This window comes from Onthophagus taurus, chromosome 6, assembly GCF_036711975.1.
Source record: "Onthophagus taurus isolate NC chromosome 6, IU_Otau_3.0, whole genome shotgun sequence".
Lineage (NCBI taxonomy): Eukaryota > Metazoa > Arthropoda > Insecta > Coleoptera > Scarabaeidae > Onthophagus > Onthophagus taurus.
This window is the reverse complement of record NC_091971.1, coordinates 9,604,677-9,627,785: the sequence shown is the minus strand read 5'-3', so window position 1 is coordinate 9,627,785 and position 23,109 is coordinate 9,604,677. Positions and strand designations below refer to the sequence as shown.

The window sequence follows — 23,109 nt, the reverse complement described above, 5'->3', positions numbered from 1 at the left end:
CATTGCATGCTCTTCTTAGAAAGTTCATTTCTATCGTTTCAAGTTGTTTCCTGCTTTTCTCTGGATTTCTCTCTACTGACTATAACAAAAAGTGTTCGTTTAGCATACGAACGCTTTTTCGACCTTGGTACGTCCTTTTCTGGATATCTTTAGCAAATGTTCCTTCTTCCGAAATTATGAAGATTAAAGCCTAACAACCCATTTCTTTAAAGATATTGTCTTACCTATTGTATTAAGATATTGACTTTGTGTTCAGGAAACTCATGGAAGAATATCGGAAGTGGTAACTAAATGTCAATATTTGCAGTATTGTATTTGCAATATAAGGCATAATATTTGGTAATAGAAAATGACATGAGGTATTTTCAACTACAAATAAACAACAAAACAACATATATACATTTTTTAATATAATAGCCTCTTAATATCATCTTTGAGGTTAGCCCATTGAGGTGAATTATGTAAGTCTCCATATACCAGCGAACAAATTACACAAAAGAAGCAGTTGTGCAAAAATTATAGTTGCAGAAGTTCAGACCTTGTGTGTAATGTATGGATAACTCTGTTTATACAAAACTGCATCTTTAGTCTGAAAAATGGTGTAGGACATCATTCCATAATGAAAATTGGTTTATTTCATTTTCTGGCCGATTTAAAGCAAGAAAATTACAGTCTAGATTAATGATTATTGGATATGAGTAGCTCAAACTCTAACAATTTTAGGTAAAAAGTTCCTTTTAGTTGCAATAAAAAATCTTAAATTTTGCTGGTACTGAAACAACATCAGAAAGTATATTTAAGTACTTACACTGAGTTTTAGCTTTTCCGAATTTAAGGAAAATGTCTAATGAAATCAATGAGAATTGAAAAAACATAAATTCTTTGTTATAAATACGTTTTATTTACAGATTTTTTCGATTTGATCATTATATACAAGGTTTTACAAAAACTTAACAAAAGAAATCATTTATCAACGACACTTTCATGTTCAACATATAACATACATAACATACATTACGTTTTCGGTCCATTATTGTTTTTTTTTTAAGATTGACAACATTCTAGTAAACTCGGGAATAAAATATACAAACAACTATTTGTAATAGGAAAATATGGCAGTAGAAAACCGATTTCGAGTTCTGCTTGTCTTTATTATTTTTTTTTAATAAAGATTCTTATTCAATTAATAAATTTCGATCATCGATTCGTGTTTTTATTTTTATTGTTTAGTTCATACAAGGTTTCGATTTAGATCTAAAATAAGAAAAAAAATGATTAGGTTGTTTTTATTATGCGTTTGTTTGATTTTCGTTTTATTAGCGTTTTGAGTGATATTTTTAGAAAAATTGGACGAATGTTTATTATTATTATTATTTTTGGTTTAAGTTTATTCATTTATTTATTTATTTTTTTGATATTTTGAGCAATAAAGGAATATATTATTTATGTTTGGGAAAAAATTTGACTATTATATTTATGATAACGTTCGATTGTATATTTTCGTTAATAATGGTGAAAGTTGCCTTTATATAGTTATATATACACTTATACTATTTACAATAGATACAAAAATATCCAAAACATAACCACATTGAGTTATCACACAACGTTTATTATGGTAGTTTTTTTTAAGAAAAATTTTATATTATTCTTCTATGTAGACCACCAAACATTCATGTCCCTATAATTGCACTGAAACTAAATCACAAGTATCTAGGATATCACCATCTAAGGTAGTGTCATATTTTGAAGATATTTGATTATGGGGTGAGTGTTCACACTCATTCTGTGATTGCTATACGGATATTTCTTGGATTTGGACTCTTTTTTTAACGGTTCCGCCTGGGGGGTTGCTCGATGTTCTCATTGGTGGGGGAGGTTTATCTCCTTTATCTCTTTTTTGCTCGATATTTTGAATATCGGGGTAATTTTTAACGATCGTGTAACTTGGGGGATATTCTTGGTTTTCTTTTCTGTTTAAAATTGGTGATCTTCGTAACGACCCGCATGGAGTGTTCGGTCTTTGTGATAACGCAATATTCTCTGTTGAAGGCGTCGAATTCGACCTGGACATCCTATTATTTTGATTACTTTGTCTCCTTCTGTCTCTATCTCTTTGATAATAAATCCCGGCGAAAATAAGCATATTCAACACCAATAATAGACATCCAACACCCACTGTAACACCCAAAGCGGCTGTGTAACTATAATAATGCCTCGTAGCTAATTTTTGAAATAATTCTCCCTCTTCGTCTATTTCCTCCGTTGATGCGACCTCTGCGATCAATTCTTCATCATCTGTTGTGTTCGGGATACACTCGGTTCCGTCTCCTATCGAGTGGTGATCAGTCATGGAAGCCGGATGCAATGGAGGCGGAAGTCTCGTGAAGGATTCCGCCCGGACTTGCCCTGTGTACGTAATACAAAGATCATGTAACAACGAACTAGCCGAGATTAGACGTTTATGAAGACCGATAGCGAGCGTATACCGAAAATGGCGCGGTAAACATTCATAAGGGGTGGCAATTACCGGCGTAGTAATGGGGTTCTCTCTCGTGGAAATGATGGTGTCGCATGCTGACATCGTCGTCACCCGGTTGATGTAGCTGAGGGATTAAGTTTAACCAAACGGCCATCTTATGACCTCTGTAATGACTTTTCATTTTTGGTTTCAAAGCTAAACAGAAAAAAAAGTGAGTTAATTTGTGCTAATTTATTTTGAAAAATAAAAAATAATTGTTTTGAACTTGTCCGGTTAACCTGGAAATCGAGATAAACAGCGAAATTAACCGCGTCCACCAGACAAATCTCGTAAATTGGCGACCTTTTGCGAGGGAAATCCGCCTTGAATAACAACAACAACCGGAAAAAGAAAGAAAAAAGAGGAGGTGATGCACGACTAACGATGAAACGCAAGCAGGATTTTTATTTTTTTCTTTTTTTGTGTTTTTTTTTTCACGAGGCGTATATCACCGGGTAGATGCCGTAACCGCTCTTTCGCATATGCCTCCACGTGTGTATACGCCCTCGTGTATCGTTCGGATTTTTTTCATAACCTCCGAGCCGTGGCTTTACTATCACGCTTTTCTGCGGTTTTTATTTTTGACGACGACGACGACCAAACCCGCTCGCCGCATTCGAGTAATAAGTCAACGGCGGTGTTGATTTACGATAGTGGATGTCGTTCTGGGGTCAACCTAAACCTGCGACCCGTTGTGTTACTTTAATTATAATATGGATTCGAGTTTAATACATAGAAATTAGTATTTGGTGAATTAGCCAGCAATAATATTAATTAATATGTAATATCTATGAAGTTATTCAAACGAAATAATAACATTTCGATACATTTATTGAACACAAAATAATAATAATAATGTATTCAAATTATATCAACGCTATTAGTTATCAAATTGCTTTTTTAAATTAAAAAATAAAGTGAGTACCCGGAATAATGTGGAATATTCACGGATTTATTTACGCGTTCATTTATCTCCGAAACTAACGGTAATTGTAGAAATTTTGGGAAACGCTAGAGGGACAGTTGCAAAGTAAAAAGTCCGTTCTAGATAGAATCTGAACGCACGACCGTCGCGGCGTTTTGTTGCAGCGGTTGTTACGACTTCTCTTTTGGAATAGGGTGGTCTCCCCTAAACCACATAGTTGGGTTGGTTGGCATTCTGTTTCCGGGTGTTCGTATAACTGCAACAGTGTACACGCGCCCCGCCTGTTTCGTATAATTGTATCTGATGGTTAAAACGAAATTTACGCACGCGGACGGTTTAGGTACATTTCAAACTAATTACATTTTCGGGCAGAAATTTCGTAACCAAATGAAAACTTCTATTAAACTTTATACTCCAGAAACTTTATTTTTTAGCAATTTACGAAATATTGACTTCAGTTTATGATAAATCGGTCGAGTTAAAATTTCCAAATTTTGACCCAATCCCAAACTAACAATTTGGTGCGCTGTGTCCTTATCTATGGGGCCTTATCTTTTTGAATCCGAAAGATTAACTGTTACCGTGAACGAAAATGGAAGAGAATAGAGAGAAACATTACACAGAAGCCTTCTGGTTTCAGCAAGATGGAGTCACGACCCATACTGCCATCGTTCATACGAAATTCTGCAACATCTCTTTCCCGGTTGTCTGATCTCTTATCGGGAGGATGTTCCTTAGCCTATTCGCTCCCTCGATTTCAACCCAAGTGACTTTTTTTTGTGGCGATACGTCAAAGCTGAGGTATACAAAATTCGACCCTTGGAACTCTGAAGGTGGCGATTGAAGTCGTCATCGCTGAAATTTTGCAAGATATGCTGGGAAGAGTTGCCGAATATTTCTTTGAAAGGCTTAGTATGTGCATTGTTCCCTAAGATAGCCACTTGAACGATATTATTTTGAAAACATCTTAGTTTGAATCTAATAATCTTGCGGTGAACGCGTCCAAAACTGAGTCATTGACGTTTGCTCTACGAGGAATTGCGCCAAATATCACTCAGATGGTTAAATATCTAGGAGTGATACTTGATTCTAAGCTAACGTGGGAGGCTCGTGTGTTAAGCTTGGTCAAGAAGTCAAATATTTCAATTTTTGCAAATAGAAATCTGATAAATATGGTACCGTTTGACACTTTGATTATCACTTATTAGTATTACAGATACTTCGATCCACAGGTGATCTACGCCATTCATTGTTGGGGTCACTCTGCTCACACTGCCTAGGTTTTTCGAATGCAAAGGAGATGATTGAGAGTCATGACTGGTTTGAAATGTTGCAAAGCTTGATTGTTTGAATATCTTGACTGTTCTGAGTATACATACTTTAGGATTGCTACAATACATTAAAAATAATCCAACCTCATATTGTAAAATAAGCGACAAACACAATTGGACCGCGTTATACATCACTTGACTAAGCGACATTTGATCGTTTTTAGAGATTTTCATGCTGTCTAGTAGGTAAAGGTGTAACTTATCTTAGAAAAAATGCAGAATATCGAGAGACGTAAAATACTATTTGTTAAGCGCCAATCACGTTATACGATTTCAAGTCCGACCAAGAAATTCTACAATAGAAAAAATAGATGAACCTACAATTTCGGGCCAGTGTCGTTTTCTAGATGTTAGTATAAAATTAAAAGTTTATGTCTTTTATTTTATATAGAGTTTAAGTCTAACTAGTTTCGGCCCTTGGCCATCTTCAGAGACTCTGAAGACTGTGTTAGTCTACAAATAGATTAACATCTCTCATCTTATCTTGTAACACTTCGTCCTTAATTTCATTTTACAACTTTTTAAACTTTAATTAAGTAAATTAGTGACTAATAATCTGATTTCGACTTCGATATGTGATCTTTTTTGAACAAAACAAAAACAAATATTAAGAAACTTGTTTGTAAAATGGATAAGATGAGAGATGTTATAGTTTTAGTGATTACAGAAACACCTGTATAATCGTAAAACGTAAAGAGTGACCAACCGGCTTTTGTGCTTGTGATAGCTGTCATCAGTGTTCTGTGATAAAACCAAACAATTTTCAATAGTTTGAGTCTGTCTATTCTGAAAAGTCTTATATTTTTAGAGAGATGAAAACGAAAATCCCGTTTTTCTCAACATTATTCATTTGGCGCTTAATCAAGTGATGCATAACGCGGTCCAATTATCACGCTAGAAATAATAAGTGCTGCTTGAGCGTACCTTGGATTTAGATGCTAAGCAGTTTAAAACTAAAATAAGACTATATGTTGGATTTTAAAGTTTCTATAACAATTTCTGAACTAGAGGGCTTGCTGGTGGCATTGCCATAGTTTGTAATTGTGCGCTTTTTGCTGTAACATCTTGCAACTTTTATTTTTTGCTCAATGTAGTCAGCTGGTGTTAATTGTGTTATATTTTTATGATGCTTTCCTTTTTTTAGCCTAGTTTATTAGGGATTCAGTGCCATTAAATTTAGAAAGGAGTTTTTTCTATGACTAAACAATATGATTAGTTAAGAATGAAAGGAGACAATTGTGCTGACAAATCTAAAACAATTTTTTATGGAAGCTGTTTAGACATTTTGGGGTGTTTATGTTTAAATAAACAGAGTTCAACACATGGACTGGTATGCAATGAAACACATCCGTTAATTTATTGTTTGAAATAGCGCCCAAAGTTTATAATAGGGTTAAATTATTTCATTATAAACTTGACAAACATTAGACAAGCCGAATATATTATAATAGTAAATCGATATACTACACAATTTCAGCATACAGACCACATAGGGCAAGTCAGCAAAGCAAGCAACTATTTACTTCCTTCTCATGTTTGTAAATTGATAACTATGGTCATCAATATATCTTTAAAATAAAGTTTTGGGTCTCGAAATTCAAAAAAAGGAATCGTTTAGTTTTCAAGATTTCTCTCAATCCGATAATTATTCTTCTTTATGTTTCAACAGAAAGTTTTTCATGAATATTGATGTAATTTTATCTAAAATTAATCCAAACTGTTCTGTTATTACCAGACATAGTTTGGAAATAAAAAAAAAAGCCTTTATTCGTTGAACATCCAGGGACCCATAAAACGTAGGCATTCATTTTAGAGAACACGTTATCGGTGGCAGGGCGTAAATATGCCGGAAAAAATTGGACCTCGACCCTACTCCAGAGTTTAGAGGATCGTGTTGTAAATCAAAAGGGGTTCAGAATCCCGTGGATGAAGTCGCTACATCGTATAATGTTAAATATTTGCGATTCCCATCTGGACAGATACACATAAGACGCTTTTGTGAGATGACAAATTTCAAGTAGGTTATTGTCTCTCTTGAATTGGTGAATTGTACCAAGAGGAAACGGATAAGGTGACGTGAGTGTAAATCATGCTTATGCTTTTCTTTATTTACTGTATTAAAATGTTGAATTTTTAAAATAATATTTGTTTCTTGTTAAATTTAAAAGCTTAGATATACAAAGAATACGTTAGATTCATATACTAAGAAATAGAGGATTGGTTTCTTGTGGGTATCGTTTGTATTAAGAAGCAAATCTGTAAGAGGAGCTTAGCAACTCCAGCATAGCGAGTGGTAATACGTTAAGCCTCTTTGTTGCCACCACCACACCATAACGCGACGATTTCGCCCAACTATAGCCGAAGCTGCTCCAAAGTTATTGTGAATATTTATAGCACACAAAGGTGACTTTGTTGTGGAAATAACGTTTGCATTTGCGGGCAATTTTGGTTATAACGCTGAATTTTACTCGCCCGCGTTTGCGGTTTATTAGTCTACCTGTCAGCTATTTACTAGATTAATGAAAGCGTAAACTTCGAGAAAGAAAGAAAGAGGTGTAAAGGTAGAACATTTTAGAGCGACTCCCTAAAACGAAAGAGAGAAGGCAAATTTAGAATTTTCTAATAAAATTCGGGAGCGGTAATGACCTTTGTTCTCGAGTCTTTTTAATTAAGACTCCCTTGGCAAGTTTTCAAACAACGATCTTACTTAATTTCGGTTATTTTTATTCCAATTTACTTACAAACCGGCTCATTTAGAGTTGATAGATATTAGGTTGGGGTGTTTGATATAACACAAACTTCGTTGACTTACAAAGTTGTTAAATAGAAGTAAAAGGATACATAGACACTAAGATGGTAAAGTATGTTTTCTACAACGTTGTAAGCCGTATAGTTTCTGTGGCGTTTCAGAAAACGAGCGCGTCGTTTACGATCCATAAACTGTCACGACGGACTGATATCACTCATAAAAGTTCAATCGCCAGCGCAAATCTTCAAATGGCGTGTAGCACTAAATCTTTCTGGGGGTAGTTTTTGATAACTTGTTCTAGGCAACGTACCAGATGTCACGTTACTACACGAATCGGAATTTGTATGAAACAAACGGAGGAACTTCTGCAGCCACAGCTCGCGCGCCAACTTTTTAAACTCATAAAATAAACATTAGGGAGTGAGGAGACGTGTCGCTGTTCCGTGGGGTTTGCGCAGACGAAGTATGCAACCTCTTCGAAATTTTCGATGTTGTCAAGTTACTATAAAGCTTGAAGCCGATGGGGGATTGTAAATATTTAAAGAATAATATTTATTTTTAATCAAACTGAACGTGATTTTGAAAATTTTTAACAAAAAAAGGGGAGTTGTTTTACAATTTGGTATTCGTTATTCACAGGGGATGATAAAAATCGGAAATTATAAACATTTACGTATTAAGGGAGTTACAACAGGCGAATTCATGTCACGCAGAAACGCGCTTCATGTTCTCATCAACCAATTATTGATTTTTAGCCGTGTCGGGACTTGGCCAATTTAATTCCGGAATAGGAACTCGGAATAATTGAAATTAAAAATGTTTATTTTGAGTATTTACCAACCAAACTTTCCCATTTATTAAAAAAATATTGATAATTGCAAAGTTGGCCAAAATTTTGTTGTAAATTTTTTATGTACCCGCTTATTGTTTTATTTATTTACATTCTTTTTTGTTTTATAAAATTTAAATAATACAAATTTTGTTTTATTTAGTAAGTAACAAATTTCATTACAAATTTAAAACATTTTTGATAAGTTTATTTGTTGCGTTGAGTTATTTATACTCCTACACCAGGTAACGTAATTAAATGCAAATCAAAACCACACCTTATGAGAAACTTTAGCCAACTTCCTTTCGAGCTACAAGTCAACGGAACAAAAGCCTAACGTTGTAATTTCAGCTAGGATATTATGCATTAAAACTGACGAAGCCCGGGGGGCAGTTGTCGCTCTGTAACTTCAACAAACTTCATAAATAAAGACTTTCCCGGTATAAACTTACCTATACTGAGGTAGTATTGTGTCCCAACTTCATACGGTTCCCATACAAGACCTTTATACCTAGTCTTTTCACGAACAGTGCCGTAATCGGGGATTTCCTTTTGTTGACCCGGTCCGTTTGGGTCACCACTTTTTGCAAAGTTACTGAAAAAATTCAATACAGCTTCCGCAACGCCCATATCTTGTTTTGTGTAATTATGTGGGAAGAATGGCATTCCTCCAACTAAAGGAAGACCTAGGATATATGTGACATCTTCACCTCGAACACTACCTAAACGCTAAAAATAACCAAAAAAAGTATGTAAATGTGAGGATTATGAATATTAAAGGCTAATGAGAATGGAGATAATTGTTTGGAATTTGAAACGAAAATGGTTCCAACCGGAGAAATTAATTATTACGTTGGCGTTCTATTTCAAAATTATCAAAACAATTTTGCAAATTGCTTTGCACGATTTAGGCGGCGTGCAATTAAATAAACGACCTATGACTGTAAAGCTAATGTCAAATTATAGCGTATTTATTCTATATTTGCTCATTTTGATAATTGGCAATTTAATTAATCCTGAATTAATGATTGAAACCAATTCGTTTTAAATGTTTTACATTAAATTAAAAAGGATTATGACCTTTCTAGAATTTTGGTCTGGTCGTAAACATCAGATTAAACTATTTTGTCATAGAGATACTTTAATTAATTTATATACATTTTCGATGATTTAAATAAATAATTATTCCCATGTAATTAGGTAAAAATACACTTTGATTGTTGTAATTAATTTTGAAAGTAATTTTTAAAAGTGAATTTTAATGAGGTGATTTAGTTTGGTAATTAACTACAATACAAATCCTATAAATTCTATTAAATAGTTCAGTACTAATCGGATATAGAGTAACAATGAATTAAAAATTTATTTATATAATTTATAATTTGAAATATATCAACCTCAAATAGTAGTATTTAATGTTAATATGTATGTTAATGTAACTCAACTCTTTATAGTAGAAACTTAAATCTTGGCAGAAATTTGCATTAAATTGTTTAGCAGTGCGTCTGAAAACGCACGGTTAAACCTGAAACTTTTTAGTTCTAGAAATTAGAACTAACACTAGACCTATAACTAGAATCGTTCGGGTTTAGCCGTACGTCTTTCAAGACGGCTAAACCCGAATGATTCTAGTTCTAGGTCTAGTGTTAGTTCTAGTTTTGCACTAGCATTGTTACTAGAACTAATACTAGATCTAGAACTAGAAATATTCGGGTTTAGACGCACGTCTCTCAAGACGGCTAAACCCGAATGATTCTAGTTCTAGCTGTAGTGTTAGTTCTAGTTTTGCACTAACACTCTCACTAGAACTAATATAGAATCGCGTTTAGCCGTCTTGAAAGAGTAGAGTTTAGTTCAATAAACATATACAACAATTTAGCGCTGAATAACAATTAAAACTTGAACTAACACTAGACCTAGAACTGGAAACATTCGGGTTTAGCCACACGTCTCTCAAGACGGCTAAACCCGAATGATTCTAGTTCTAGGTATAGTGTTAGTTCTAATGCTAGTTTTAACTCTGGTTTCAGTTGTTATTCAGCGTTAGATTGTTGTATATTTTTATTGAACTAAAACTAGAACTAGCATAGACCTACAACTAGAAATATTCGGGTTTAACGTGCGTCTTAAGACGGCTAAATCCGAACGTTTCTAGTTCAAAGTCTAGTATTAGTTCAAATACTAATATTACCTCTAGTTTTAGTTATTATTCAGTATATTTGTTTTTTCCAATTCGTTATACATAGAATACCCTATACAAATACATTTGATTAAAAACTTGTGTACAAAGTATTAGCTTGATTTAAAACAAACATAATGTTGAAAACAAACGGAAGTAGAAAACGTCACCGCAAGAAACGTACGATGGAATTTCCTACGGAGCAAACGTTCACTTTTCAACGGAATAGCGTCTTTCCGCAGTTCGGGTCCAATTGAATTTTGGAACTTAATTATACGGAACCCAATATTGGTCCGCAAGCTAGAAGTAAATTTACCGAACGGAAATAACGTATTATTCGTAAGGTGGGAGAGGTTTGCGAGGGGTTGGCACACCCAGTCTAATGCGTTCCCGAGTGCACTTTGACCGGCGCCAGTGACAAATTGCAACCCGACCGGACCTTTTCCCTTTTTTTATACCGTCGATAAATCGATCTCTCTTACCTGGGGATAGTCGCTGTCCTTCGTCTGATAACCGAAGTGGAAGAAATACGTCTTTGCCCCTCTTCTGGCGTGGAGATATCCAACCCTAATCAATGGGGAGACGGTGTGTCCATCGCTGAGAGCTTCCATCGTTGAATCCCTGATATTTATCGGATGCTGTATCGGTCTATCCCAATCCGTGTACTCGTTTCTAACCGCTGAGAAAATTTCGTTTAAATGATATACGTAAGCGTTTCTTATGTACGTTCTCAAGACGCGGTTTCGTTGATCTTCCTCGAAACCGTATTGAATATCGCTTTCGCTGAAATCCGCGTAACTTTCAGTTGTGGTTGTACCTAACATTAACTCGCACTTGATAAAGTTTTCACTATGCTCCATTGAAAATGCTGGGTCAGAACTATCAGCATCTACTGGCAGTGATGGTGCAATTCTAGGCATAAATCTTACAGTTTCTAAACGAGCTTCCAATAAAGCTTGAAGAGGTCTTGAAAATTGTTGGATATTATTTAAAGTTATTAACAAAAAAAACTTTGTTACCTAGATCGTAGACAAGGTGCAATATCCTCTTCCTCGTTTGGTGCGGTGGTCGATAAACAACCAGTTTGTTGGCCGACAGAAATCCTGAGTGCTTCGGGATTGTGGAGAGTGGCCCAAGGACTCAAAGCGGTACCGCTCAGCAATACAACGCGATGAAAAAGTCCTGCGGAAACCAAAACAAACCGGTTACACAAACATTGGTCTCTCGATAGTTTTTCCGAAGCCCAAGTAATTACGTTTCACTTTACGTTTCGCTTTACGATCTAACTTCACAAATCAACTTGCGCTTCGACGAACCATAAATTATTTATGCTGCGGTAAAAGCTCTCGAGTTAGGAAAGGTCCAACTGGGAAATGAGATAACGAATAGGGGCATTACTACTTTATTAGGGTAACGGTTCACAAGACAAATGGTTAAAATGTAAGGTAGAGATTTTTACACCTTACCTTTAGACGTTGGCGATACAAAAAGTAAATTTACAAGAGCCGCTCCTGTATCGTGACCAAGTAATGTTACGCGATTTGTATCACCTCCAAAAGCCGCGATGTTTTTCTTAACCCAGTTCAAAGCGGCTGCTATATCTTGTATTCCTAAATTACCTCCTGTATTTGACGATTTATCGTACGTCGGTCTGGTACGAAGGAATCCTAAAAGAATAAGATGAAAGTTTAAAAGTCATAAGCGAAAATGCGACTTTAAAGAGAACTTTTACGAGAAAAAAACTGTGTTACCGTCTCAGTTGATGGCTGTTTCTCGAATGCAAAAGCAAATTAAAAACTTGCTAAGAGCCTTTTTAACGGTGGAGAAGACTTTATTGAATTGTTTTAAACATATTAAGAATTAAGTGAGGTTGAGTGTAGTTTTTAGTTAATTTTAGGTTTTATAAAAACCTCTTTTAGTAAAAGTTTGATGTAACGGATTAATACATGGAATGTTATTGTTAGTTTAGGCTTTTAGGTTTTTAGCCTTGTGTCTAAAGACTAGGTCTGGTTTTAATTCTAGTTTTACACTAGTACTGTTAGAAGTAACAGTATAGCTAGAACTAGAATCATTCGGGTTTAGCCGTCTTGAGAGACGTTCGGCTAAATCCGAATGATTCTAGTTTTAGGTATAGTGTTAGTTCTAGTTTTACACTGCCATTGTTACTAAAGCTAACACTATACCTAGAAGTAGAATCATTCGGGTTTAGCCGTCTCTCAAGACGTTTCTTTCTAGTTTTATATTAATACTATCAAACATCATATACACATCATATAGACAACTCGGGGATTACCCCAAATTATCTATGAACATGGAATAGAACGACTTGGGAAATAACCCGAGTTGAATTCTATCATGAGCGTTAACATTTATGTTTAACTATACTGATGTATTAAATATTGCAATATTAAATACTAAAATATGACTGAAAAATATTTTGTTCGTTATATCTGAAGTTTGTTATATTGTAGTTTTACTGTATTTGATTATGGGTTTAAATTTTTTTCGAATTCCAAACAAGCGAGAATTGGTTCGTTTTGTGGCTGTTTCCCTTCAATTCGAAATGAAAATTGATGGAGCTCGGCAATTCCGTTTAGAGCGACCAATAACGGCGAGCACGTCCCCGCATCGAAAACGTTTTAATTTCGCGAGATTTACTGCCAAAGTGCAAATTACATCTTTCTCGCGTACGGACGCAATCTACATCTACTTGGAATTCCGCGGCCGCGCGATAAATCTCCTAGGGAAAAGGGTGGGGCGTCACCGTTAGGGTTCCCTGGCCGGGGCGTCGCGGCGCCTCCTCAAGACATATTGCCCGGTAACGAATTGCCCTTATCTGATTAAATTATACCCGATTTCGCGAAATATATCACCAATATCCATTATGTGGCCCCCCTGCCAGATATTAAACTGAAATTAGTTCGAGGGAAAATTTCTATCCCCATCTTGAGCTAATTTACGCTAGCAGTATGTTTATAGTAAGACGTTCCTTCCATTGCCTTTAGCTAGAGGTGGGGTTTCCTTTATATGCCGTTAGGGTGCGCTTCGTACGTGTCGGTGTCACTGCTAAGTAGCCCTCTGTATTTATCGAGCTATTCCAACCCCACCACAACTTCGACTTAGTGAATAATTCCTTATATCATCGTTTACAACTCAACAATCTCATCTGAAAGCTATTGATTACACAGAACTTTTTTTGTGCATAAAATTTTAGTTTTTCGATAAAATTTATGTTTTAGTAGAAACCTGAAGGGAGAGATATTTCCATCTAACCTAGTGATGTTCTAGACGCCCAAGCTTCGTAGTGTCTAGTAGTAAAGTAGTTCAATTTACGACTGTTCACGGTTGGTTCGGTGTAAACGGGATCTAAGAGAGAGGGCGGTTAGACAACACCACCGGGTGCTTTTAATCCCCGTTCAATTTTCGCGTCAGGGATTCAGAGATGTGCGCGTGGTCGACGAACGAAAGGGTTGTTTAGGGTTTTTAAGACTGTTCGAAAGTCAGTCGGAGGAGAAAACGTCGGCGGCGGGGTAAACTGCGCCCTAGGGAGGCCAATTTTCAACCCCGGGTACGCGTTTGATCTGCAATTAGACGAAGGAGTTCCGAGGGAAAAACCGTAAGTTTTAGAACGGAATTTGGAAGGGATTTTCAACTCAACCTTGATAAGAGTTAAATTGGAAAATTGGTTTAGATTAAATTTCGAAATGAAAATTATTGTGTTAAACCAAAACCTTAAAGGAAAATAAAAAAAGGAATAAATTTAGCAGTGAATCCATTCCTTTTCAAAGAAAATTTAACTTCTTTCTGGTCACGTCTTTTGATGGTAATTCAATTGTTTCGCAAGGCAATCAGCACCGAAATATCTCATCCCGTTCCTTTCGATAAGTAGGTGGGCAGAGTACCCAAAGCAAGTTATTGAACCAGTTACTGTTGTAGTTATGTTAGGCAGTACAGATCTCCAATTATGATGGAACAACGAAGGGCTTCGTCCCGGGATAGAACCGGACCAATTGCCAACTTGTAATGACCAGTCGACGGATGGAATTTGAAATTACCACGTAGTCACCTCCGTATTCAGCGAGCAAAATGAGTTAACGACAAGATTTTAAAGTGAAAATGACAAAAAGAGAATAGAAAGCGTTCATAAAGTACAAGCGAAAGTAATTAAAGCGCGGTTAATTTAGCTTCCATACTAATAAATGTTTAATTTTAGGTCGTAAAAGCTGCAATTTCTAAGATGACCCAACGGAGCGTCTCAATTAAAACCCTACTGACAGTCAATTAACCAAGCGATTAATTTAAACGGGCTCTTTGCACGTACGTACAAGTACAAGTTCGTTAGTTTACTTCAATATGTTTGATTTCGAAATATACTATGGCCCAACTTGGTTAGATGAGTTAATAATGTAAGCTTTGTATTTGCAAACATTTCATGTCAAAATCAGAGATATACCTAAAGCTTTCCTCCATAGATTCTGACTAAGAGAGAGGGATCTTGAAGTAAACAAGTGACAATCAAAGGAATCCTGGGTGTGTATAGCGACTTAATGAGACCTGTCAGTTTGTAAGGGATTGATTCGTAAACCCTTGATAGAATGGAGTCAGCGAGAAGTTAGTAATTAACACCGAATGTCCTGGGGACATGTGCTTATTAAGTTATATTAAGTTATTAGCTTAGGTTTAAATCCGTGCAAAAGAAGATCTCTTATTACAAAGAAAACGATATGAAGGTAATATTAATGGGGCAACGAGGATGTACTAATTTGAGTTAAAAGGGGGGTTCCGCCCAAATGTTTTGAGCACACAGTTTCCAGGCCGAAGTTGGCCCAATTTCCACAACGTCGAATTGCCGAGGGGTACCGACCGAACGGAGGTTCGATCGCGCTTAATGTCGAATTTGAAAGCTGTGTCGATCTCGTTTGCATATTTTACGGGTACAATTTTCACCGGATTTTCTCATTACAGCCGCCGAGAAACTCCCGTCTCAAACGGCTACAAACTTCAAGTTTTAATTACATCTACTCGCGCCTAACCCGCGAGAATTGGAAATCTGATACAGGCAATAAGTAGTTGGTGTTTGTGTTCAGTAAATTAATTCAATTCAAAATTATTTAATTAACTATTTTAATAATATAGTAAAACCTCGATATAAAGGACAATATACTAAGTTAGAAAATATTATAGTTTTAATTGTTGTGTATTTTTATTGACCGAAATGTGGAACTAATACTAGATCTAGAACTAGAAATATATTATTATATTATAGGTATAGTGTTAGCTCTAATGCTGGTGTTATTTCTAGTTTTAGTTGTTATTTAGCGTTAGATTGTTGTATGTTAGTTATTGAACTAGAATTAGGACTAACACTAGACTTAGAACTAGAAACATTCGGGTTTAGCCGCACGTCTCTCAAGACGGCTAAACCCGAATGTTTCTAGTTTTAGGTCTGCTAATGTTCTAGTGACAGAGCTAGTGTTAGGTTGTTGCAAATTTTCATCAAACTAAAACTAGAACCAACACTACACCTAGAACTAGATACATTCGGGTTTAGTCGTCTAAACAGACTCACGGATAAAGCCGAAGCTTTCTAGTTTCAGATATAGTGTTAATTCTAATTCTAGTGTTAGTTAATATTCAACGTTTTTTTAAGTGCAAATTAAAAATGTTTCATATAACGAACTTTTGGTTATAACGGACACTCCCTTCCCCATATTAGATTATTAGTCCGTAATATCGAGGTTTTACTGTATTAATTTTCCGAACGACATAACATTCTTTTTAGGTAGATTTTAAGTGGATATTTAAAATTTCTTTAGAAATCTGATAAATGCGTTTGGATATTTCGTTTTGGTGTTCTCCAGACGAGAAAATTATAAGAAAAGAACCGACTGGCTGTGCTTAAGTTTATTCAACGTTGTGCAAATTGTCTTTATCATAAAATTGGAGAGCGAGTATAACTCGGATTTTCTAAAGCTTTTGTTTCTTGGGCGAAATAAAAAACTTGGAGCTGTTTAAAATTAAAAAACGTTCTTCAATTGATGTTTGATTTTCATTTTATTTGCACTCAATTAAATCCAGTACAGCAAATATTGGGTAATTAGGGAAGGTCAATTAAATGTTGGGATATGTTTGCAAATTGATGTTAGGTGTGTATATAATTAGAAAACCGCAGAGGAATTTGTGGATAATTTAGCACTCCACACCGCTAAATGTTTTTTGGAAATTAAATCCCATTAAATCAATGTTATTATTAAATTTGATCCATTTAAATTTTACTTATTATCTTCTAGATTCGAGATTTCCTGGTTGATTTTATGTTTGAGTTTGATACGGTGTGAATCGCGAATATCGATTTGCCATTAGAGGGCGCCCGCGCGCTAAACGCCGTCGTCGTGGCGCGAGGCGTCGGCGCCGCACCACACGGTGGCGGTCCCGCGCATTATTCAACGCCCGGCGCTTTGTCTAACGAGGAATTCATTAAAAACGGATGTAATGACCGGCGAGTGCCCGCACCCGCTAAATATTAACCCCCGTTTCCGGGTTGGATAATTAAGCGTACTGCGTCGCTACCGTTTTGAAAAATGGCGGAGGCGCCGGAAAACCCGGCGCCGCGCGTCGAATTCGAACATGAAAATGCAATTTCCCTCGGCGTACTACTCTATATACACGTGCACGTTGTAAATATATTGCGGTCTCTTCGAGTGCATACACACATATATATATAGAAAATAAGGTCAAGTGGAAAAGCTGGAATAAATGAAATGTGGGAATGATTTTATTAAAATTTAGTTATTTATATAAGGGGTGATTTATTCTGGAGTTTGGGGAATAAAGTTACTCTACAACGATTGGAATTAATAAGTAATTAAAATTATTTGTATGGTAGTAACTAAAAATATTTATTTATATCTGTAGTTGATTTAGATGTTTTGACTCTTTGTCGTGATTAAAGATCGCTTTTTTTATAACATCACGTAATTGTTGATATAAATGTCATTAAAGGTGTTTAAATTGCAACTAAAGCTCTCCGTCAGGTTAATAATTCGACTAAGTACCGCACTTGAGTGCTACTCACTTAAGTAGAACTCAACTTCATTATTTCTCAAGATTAATCTATTAAATCTTGAATAACTCAAGTAATGACATCGAGTTTTCACTTATTTTCTGAAAGATCGATGAATCTTTCTTTTTGGCTTCAAATAAGCTCTCGATGATTTAAGGAGCGTTTTTACAAAACAATGTCCACATTTTAAGAAATTGGCTTGTAGATGGTATTACGAGCTATGTCAGCAGTAGAATATTATACATCGTCAAATACAACTCCCGTTATATTGTACACGTCAAATTAATGTTAGTTTCAAAAGCGTAACATGTCCACTGTGTTTACTGAATCAAACTGCAACTTGTCCATATAATATGAGTTTCGGCTGAAGTTACAGAGTTCATGTGCTTGCCACGCTCTTGTTGACAATTTGTGTTGTTTTTAATCAAACCAGTGATAAGACGACGAAATAGTCATAAGGAACATCGATCTGTGTTACAATAATGGATGGAATATTAGTGAGAGAAGTTTTTGGTGAAAACGGTAACGTATTAAAGGAAAAGTGAGGTTAGAAAAGAAGAAAGCAAGGTAAATCTTACTGCTAACATCTTTTTATACGTTTTGATTGTGGATTTCATTTAAGGTACGAACCAAAAGACCTACACTTAGAAAGGTGGATTGACAAAACGTGTGTACATCCCAATAACAAGAAATTTCAATGTAACGATATTCCAAAACAAATATTCATAAACACCAAAAAGACAGTTTATAACGATAACGATGCAGGATGTACGATTATCTGATTTACTAGAAGTGCATTAGAGATATCGTGAACGCAAAAACTCCATTACCAAGAAACCTCACCACTTTCAAATAAGATACAAAGTAAGAAATTATCTTGTTATGCCTAAACACTAGTTTGTTTAACGTTTCTAATCTTGTAGATCTGCACAAACAGATTTCTGCAGGTACCCTATCGTAGAATCTCATGGATTGCAAGTAGTTATTATAAAGTTAAAAATGAATCATTGTGCGATCTCAAAGTACATAGAGTGAGAGCTGGGCAGTTTCACCTTTACTGCATAACATGATGACGACGATCAGTTATGTCATTGCTTAGAAGAAGATTGTGTAAACTGTTCTGTTTTTCTCAAAAAACACTTCGTGTGACTTGTTGCGTTTTGTAAAAAAAAACCTCATTTGTTCCATATTCTTCTTGATTATCATTTTATCGGCGCTTTACAGACTTTTTGGGATATAGTTTTACTTCTAGTAAGGTTTAAGACATTCAATTAAGCTAATATTAAGGTCATAAATTGTTTGTAACAGACTTTTCTTATGCTTACTGCAAGAAAATTTGATCGGGCAATCCAAACCTTAACGATATTTTCTAGATATCAGTAGATTTTTATGGCATTTCTTACATAAAGCATAGTCGGCATAATTATTGTGTTTTTCTAAAGAAGTACTTAATTTACTTTTCAAGATGATAGTCTGAGTTCCAAAAATGTTTGTTTAAAGTTCATAAACTAGTTATTGGATTTCCTTATTAAGCAGTCTGTAACTTCTAGGAATAGTAATTCCTGCTATATTATCAACATAATATAATATCATAGTTAATTTTATTTTAAAATAGATTATTAATGCATTAATTTGTTTAGAAATAAATAGAAACTGAAGGTATATTAAACTGAGAAAGTTTATATAGTTGAAACTTGCACAAGCTGTGAGGGTGGAGGTATCAATTTTAATGCAACGTAGCAGCTTCGAGTCCCGAATATCGAAAGAGACGGTCGCCTGCCTGCCTTTGTTGTATACGATTATACGTACGGGAGCATTATGCTTTCAGAGTAAACTTTTCACTACGACCTAATGGCGTATTAGGAAGTTGAAAGGCACTTTCGGCACACTATCTTCCGGTGCTAGGGCGTAAAGTTTAACTGCGCTCCAAATCCGAAGGAACACGAGCGCTAAATCAGTTCAATCTAGAAACAAATAACTGCTATAAAAAAGATAAAAAAAGGAGAAAGTTAAAGTGAAAGAAAAAAGGACGTTCTCGGGAGAGATAGAAATAAAAAGGGTCGTCGTCGTCTCTTGAAATATATGTGCGCTGAGGGCCACATTTGCGCCGCCAGGGTGCAATTGCAATTAAGGCAAATTGAATTTACTCCTCTCTGCACAAGTGGCCCGCGGAGCGAACAATGGCGCCTGCAAATCCGAGGCGGCACCGCGCCCGGAGATTTTACCTGCGTTGTGACGCTTCGAAGGGCTTCGCGTACTTCAACCGATCGACGCCGCGACGCTTCCCTCTTTGAGTTCCCTTCCTGCTCGCGCAGGAATTCGCAATTGCATTAAACCCGAGTGCCGACGACAGTCGATGGCTACATAGGAACAATTGGAACTCGCCCTAATTGGGCCCAGATGCGGGCCGATTATTGATCAAACCACAACTAATTGTTGTCCATTTCTGCACTTTTGAATCTATCAACGTCGGCATAGTGGTAAAATCGTTTAATTATCAACACAATAGAACATCACGTCAGGAAACATTTAAACATTAACTATTTTCTCCAATTTTTATTTTACTTAAAACTACAGAAATAAAAAAAAAGTTTAATTTTGTACGATTCAATTTTCTTTTCAGCTATAAACGTTGACGTGAAGGAAAGATCGCGATTTCAGTGGCAGGTGTAGAAATAATATTTCCGGTGCAACTTACCGAGTAGACCGAGCCGGAAATTCAGTGTGACCACTATGACGTGACCGTAGGAGGCCAAAACGCTTCCGTCGTACGGATTACCCGATCCCCACTCGAAACTTTCTCCGTGCACGAACACGAGAACGGCGTAGGGAGCTTCCAAACCTCGATTTCCTGAAATAAAAACGATTACGTTCAAATTGTCAAAGAAATTGTAAGATTGAAAATAACATCTATCTAAATTGATCATTAAAAAATACTACCTATTTCTTAAAAAAAAACTCACAACCTCTATTGTAGGTGCACAATTAGGGTCTTTTGCGTCTACAACATTAATCATGGTCATCTAGGACAAGGGTCTTTAGAAATTTACGCGCTCGGCGAGCTGTCTGCGAGGTGCAAGACGTGCGCCCCATTAATAATGTTGGTTCCTTCGTAGAGGTCGGGCGGGCCACGTTCTTGATCCGCCAAGAACAGCGAAACCGACGCGGTTTAATTCGCGGCGAAATACGGTTTCTCGCGATGCCTGGACGCGCGCTTACAACAATGCAATTGCGAGGAGGTTTTCCTCGACCTGTCATCAACGTTTGCTTTATTCTCAAAACCTCCATCTCCAAAACCGTCCTGGTATCGCGTCGCAAACCATAACATACGACGAAATCCTCGTTTATTTATGAACAATGGAATTCATCTCAAAAAGATGTTTTTGTTTTTAACTTCACATTTCAAAAAGAAAATGTGTATTATATAAGTGATTTATAATTTTCTTCAATTTTCGGTTCATATTTCAATTGTTACGTAAAGAATTATGTTCTTGCATTTCCCTTGTGTGCCGGACCAAGCTGAAGGTTTCGATCGCGTTCTAATAGAATTGCGATAGAATAAAAGTGGGGGCCTCCATCACGGACCGTCGGGGATCCGTGAAGAAGATAGAAAGCGCCTGCCGTTGCTGCTGGGATACCGCTTTGCAGGACTGCACACGTTCGAAAACTTTGTGTACACCTCTGCAGGCGCACTTCCATAAAGGATTACGACCCAGACGCGCCATAAATTATTCCTATGACTCGAGCTACCCCGCAAATCCAACGGGGTTCTCTAGGGAGTTTCAGGGGCGGTGCCTGAGACCCAAATCCGTGGGCGGCGCGGGGTGCAGCTGGGCATACCTCTATGGTTTATTCACGGGCGAAGTTTAAAAATCCATCGACTTACGATGATTAACGATGCGAGAAGGTGGGCTTTTTCAATCTTTTCATTGCAGCGAGAATTTATGTTTTGACAAGATATAGATGAACGGGGTTGTACAGTGTATTAAGGTTATAGGTGAATTGATTACTGCGATTAGACGATGTAAAAAGGAAAGAAATGAATAATTCGTGGATTAAGGTCATATCAATTATATGGTACAATGAATAATCCAACAAATTTACTTAAAACTTTAAGCAAACGAAATACTATATTAATTTTATTAATCGATTTGAAAATATTAAAAAATAACAGAAATGTTTGCAACAAAATACAAACATATTTTGGAGTAAAATATGTGACACACTGCTACTCTAGTGTTAGTTCAGCGTTAGATATACCTAGAGTATACAACAATACCTAGAGATTACTCTAGGTATAGTGTTAGATCTAATGACAGTGCTAGTGTAAAATTAGGCTAAACTCGAATCTGTCTGGCGCTAAGTCTAGTGTTAGTTCTAGTTTTGTACTAGCACTGTTATTAGAATTAATACTAGAACTAGAATCATTCGGATTTAGCCGTCTTGAAGACGTGCGGCTAAACCCGAATGTTTCTAGTTCTAGATCTAGTGTTAGTTCTAGGTTTACACTAGCACTGTTACTAGAGCTAACACTATATTTGGACCTAGAATCATTCGGATTTAGCCGTCTTGAGACGTTCGGCTAAACCCGAATGTTTCAAGTTCGAGTTATACTGTTAGTTCTAGTGACAGTGTTAGTTCTAGTTGTTAATCGGGTCCAGGTTGTTGCAAATTTTTATTGAACCGGTAAAGTAAAAATTGTAAGGTTGTAAGAAAATTGGGGTTGAAAGTAAAAAAAAAATGATTTCAAATGTTGAGATAATTTGATCAGGGATGCTGTTATGAATAGGGTTATTGAAATAATTTATATATGGAGTAATCCAGACGTTTGAACAAAAGGTTTAGGTGTGAATAAACACAATATGTTTGTTAAATTAGAATCAGTCGAGCTGTAATTGTTTGTAAATATAATGAATACCATTGGGTTCCGAAATATGATACACCTTGTCCATATTATCCATGTTATTTGGTTTCAACACATGTAACGCCAACTATTGAAAATAAATACATATACAAATAACGACCATTTATTTTTGTAATAACTCTTTTTTCAGTATTTTAAACATAATTTATTAAGGTTTTTAGATTTTTATGGTGAGTCAAAAAGTTTTCCATATAAATCTAGACTATGTCTTGTCAAATTAAGGTCGCAAAATCCGTCTTTTGAAGCATCCCAAGATTAAATAACGGCACCGAATCGATCATTCCTCTCCATTGGCACGTCAAACTGAGTCCACCTATTCCTTTTCACGCATCGTCTACCATCTAATGTTTTTCCTTTCCGTAAAATCGTCGATCCGTGCTAATGTTTGCGAAAATTGCAAGCTTCACATCGTCTTCGTCTCTCACTCGAGATCTCACACTTTGACCGGTTCTTTTTGCGTTCTTTTGACGTACAATTGACGGTCCACGAGAATTTAAGGTCTCCTTCGGCGGTGGTTTTGTGTGTATGTGTGATGTTCGGTTTTGTGAGTTGGTTGGTTTTCTTTTTGATGGCGTTGCCAGTAGAAAA

The 23,109-nt window shown here is 36.1% G+C and overlaps 1 protein-coding gene across 2 annotated transcripts in view; it reads right to left on the bottom strand.

Moving 5' to 3' along the window:
* Positions 1 to 878: 878 nt before the first annotated feature.
* The window catches only part of LOC111427854 (neuroligin-4, X-linked-like), a 108,419-nt gene continuing 86,188 nt past the window's right edge, over positions 879 to 23,109 (bottom strand). For both annotated transcript variants that reach the window (XM_023063197.2, XM_071196474.1), the window contains 7 exons: positions 20,296 to 20,448; positions 12,001 to 12,201; positions 11,554 to 11,716; positions 11,017 to 11,500; positions 8,808 to 9,084; positions 2,531 to 2,677; positions 879 to 2,409 (listed from right to left, as the gene is read on the bottom strand). In XM_023063197.2, the coding sequence (XP_022918965.1) occupies positions 1,796 to 2,409; positions 2,531 to 2,677; positions 8,808 to 9,084; positions 11,017 to 11,500; positions 11,554 to 11,716; positions 12,001 to 12,201; positions 20,296 to 20,448 (2,039 nt within the window). In that variant the 3' untranslated portion in view covers positions 879 to 1,795. The remainder of the gene's footprint in view (positions 2,410 to 2,530; positions 2,678 to 8,807; positions 9,085 to 11,016; positions 11,501 to 11,553; positions 11,717 to 12,000; positions 12,202 to 20,295; positions 20,449 to 23,109) is intronic.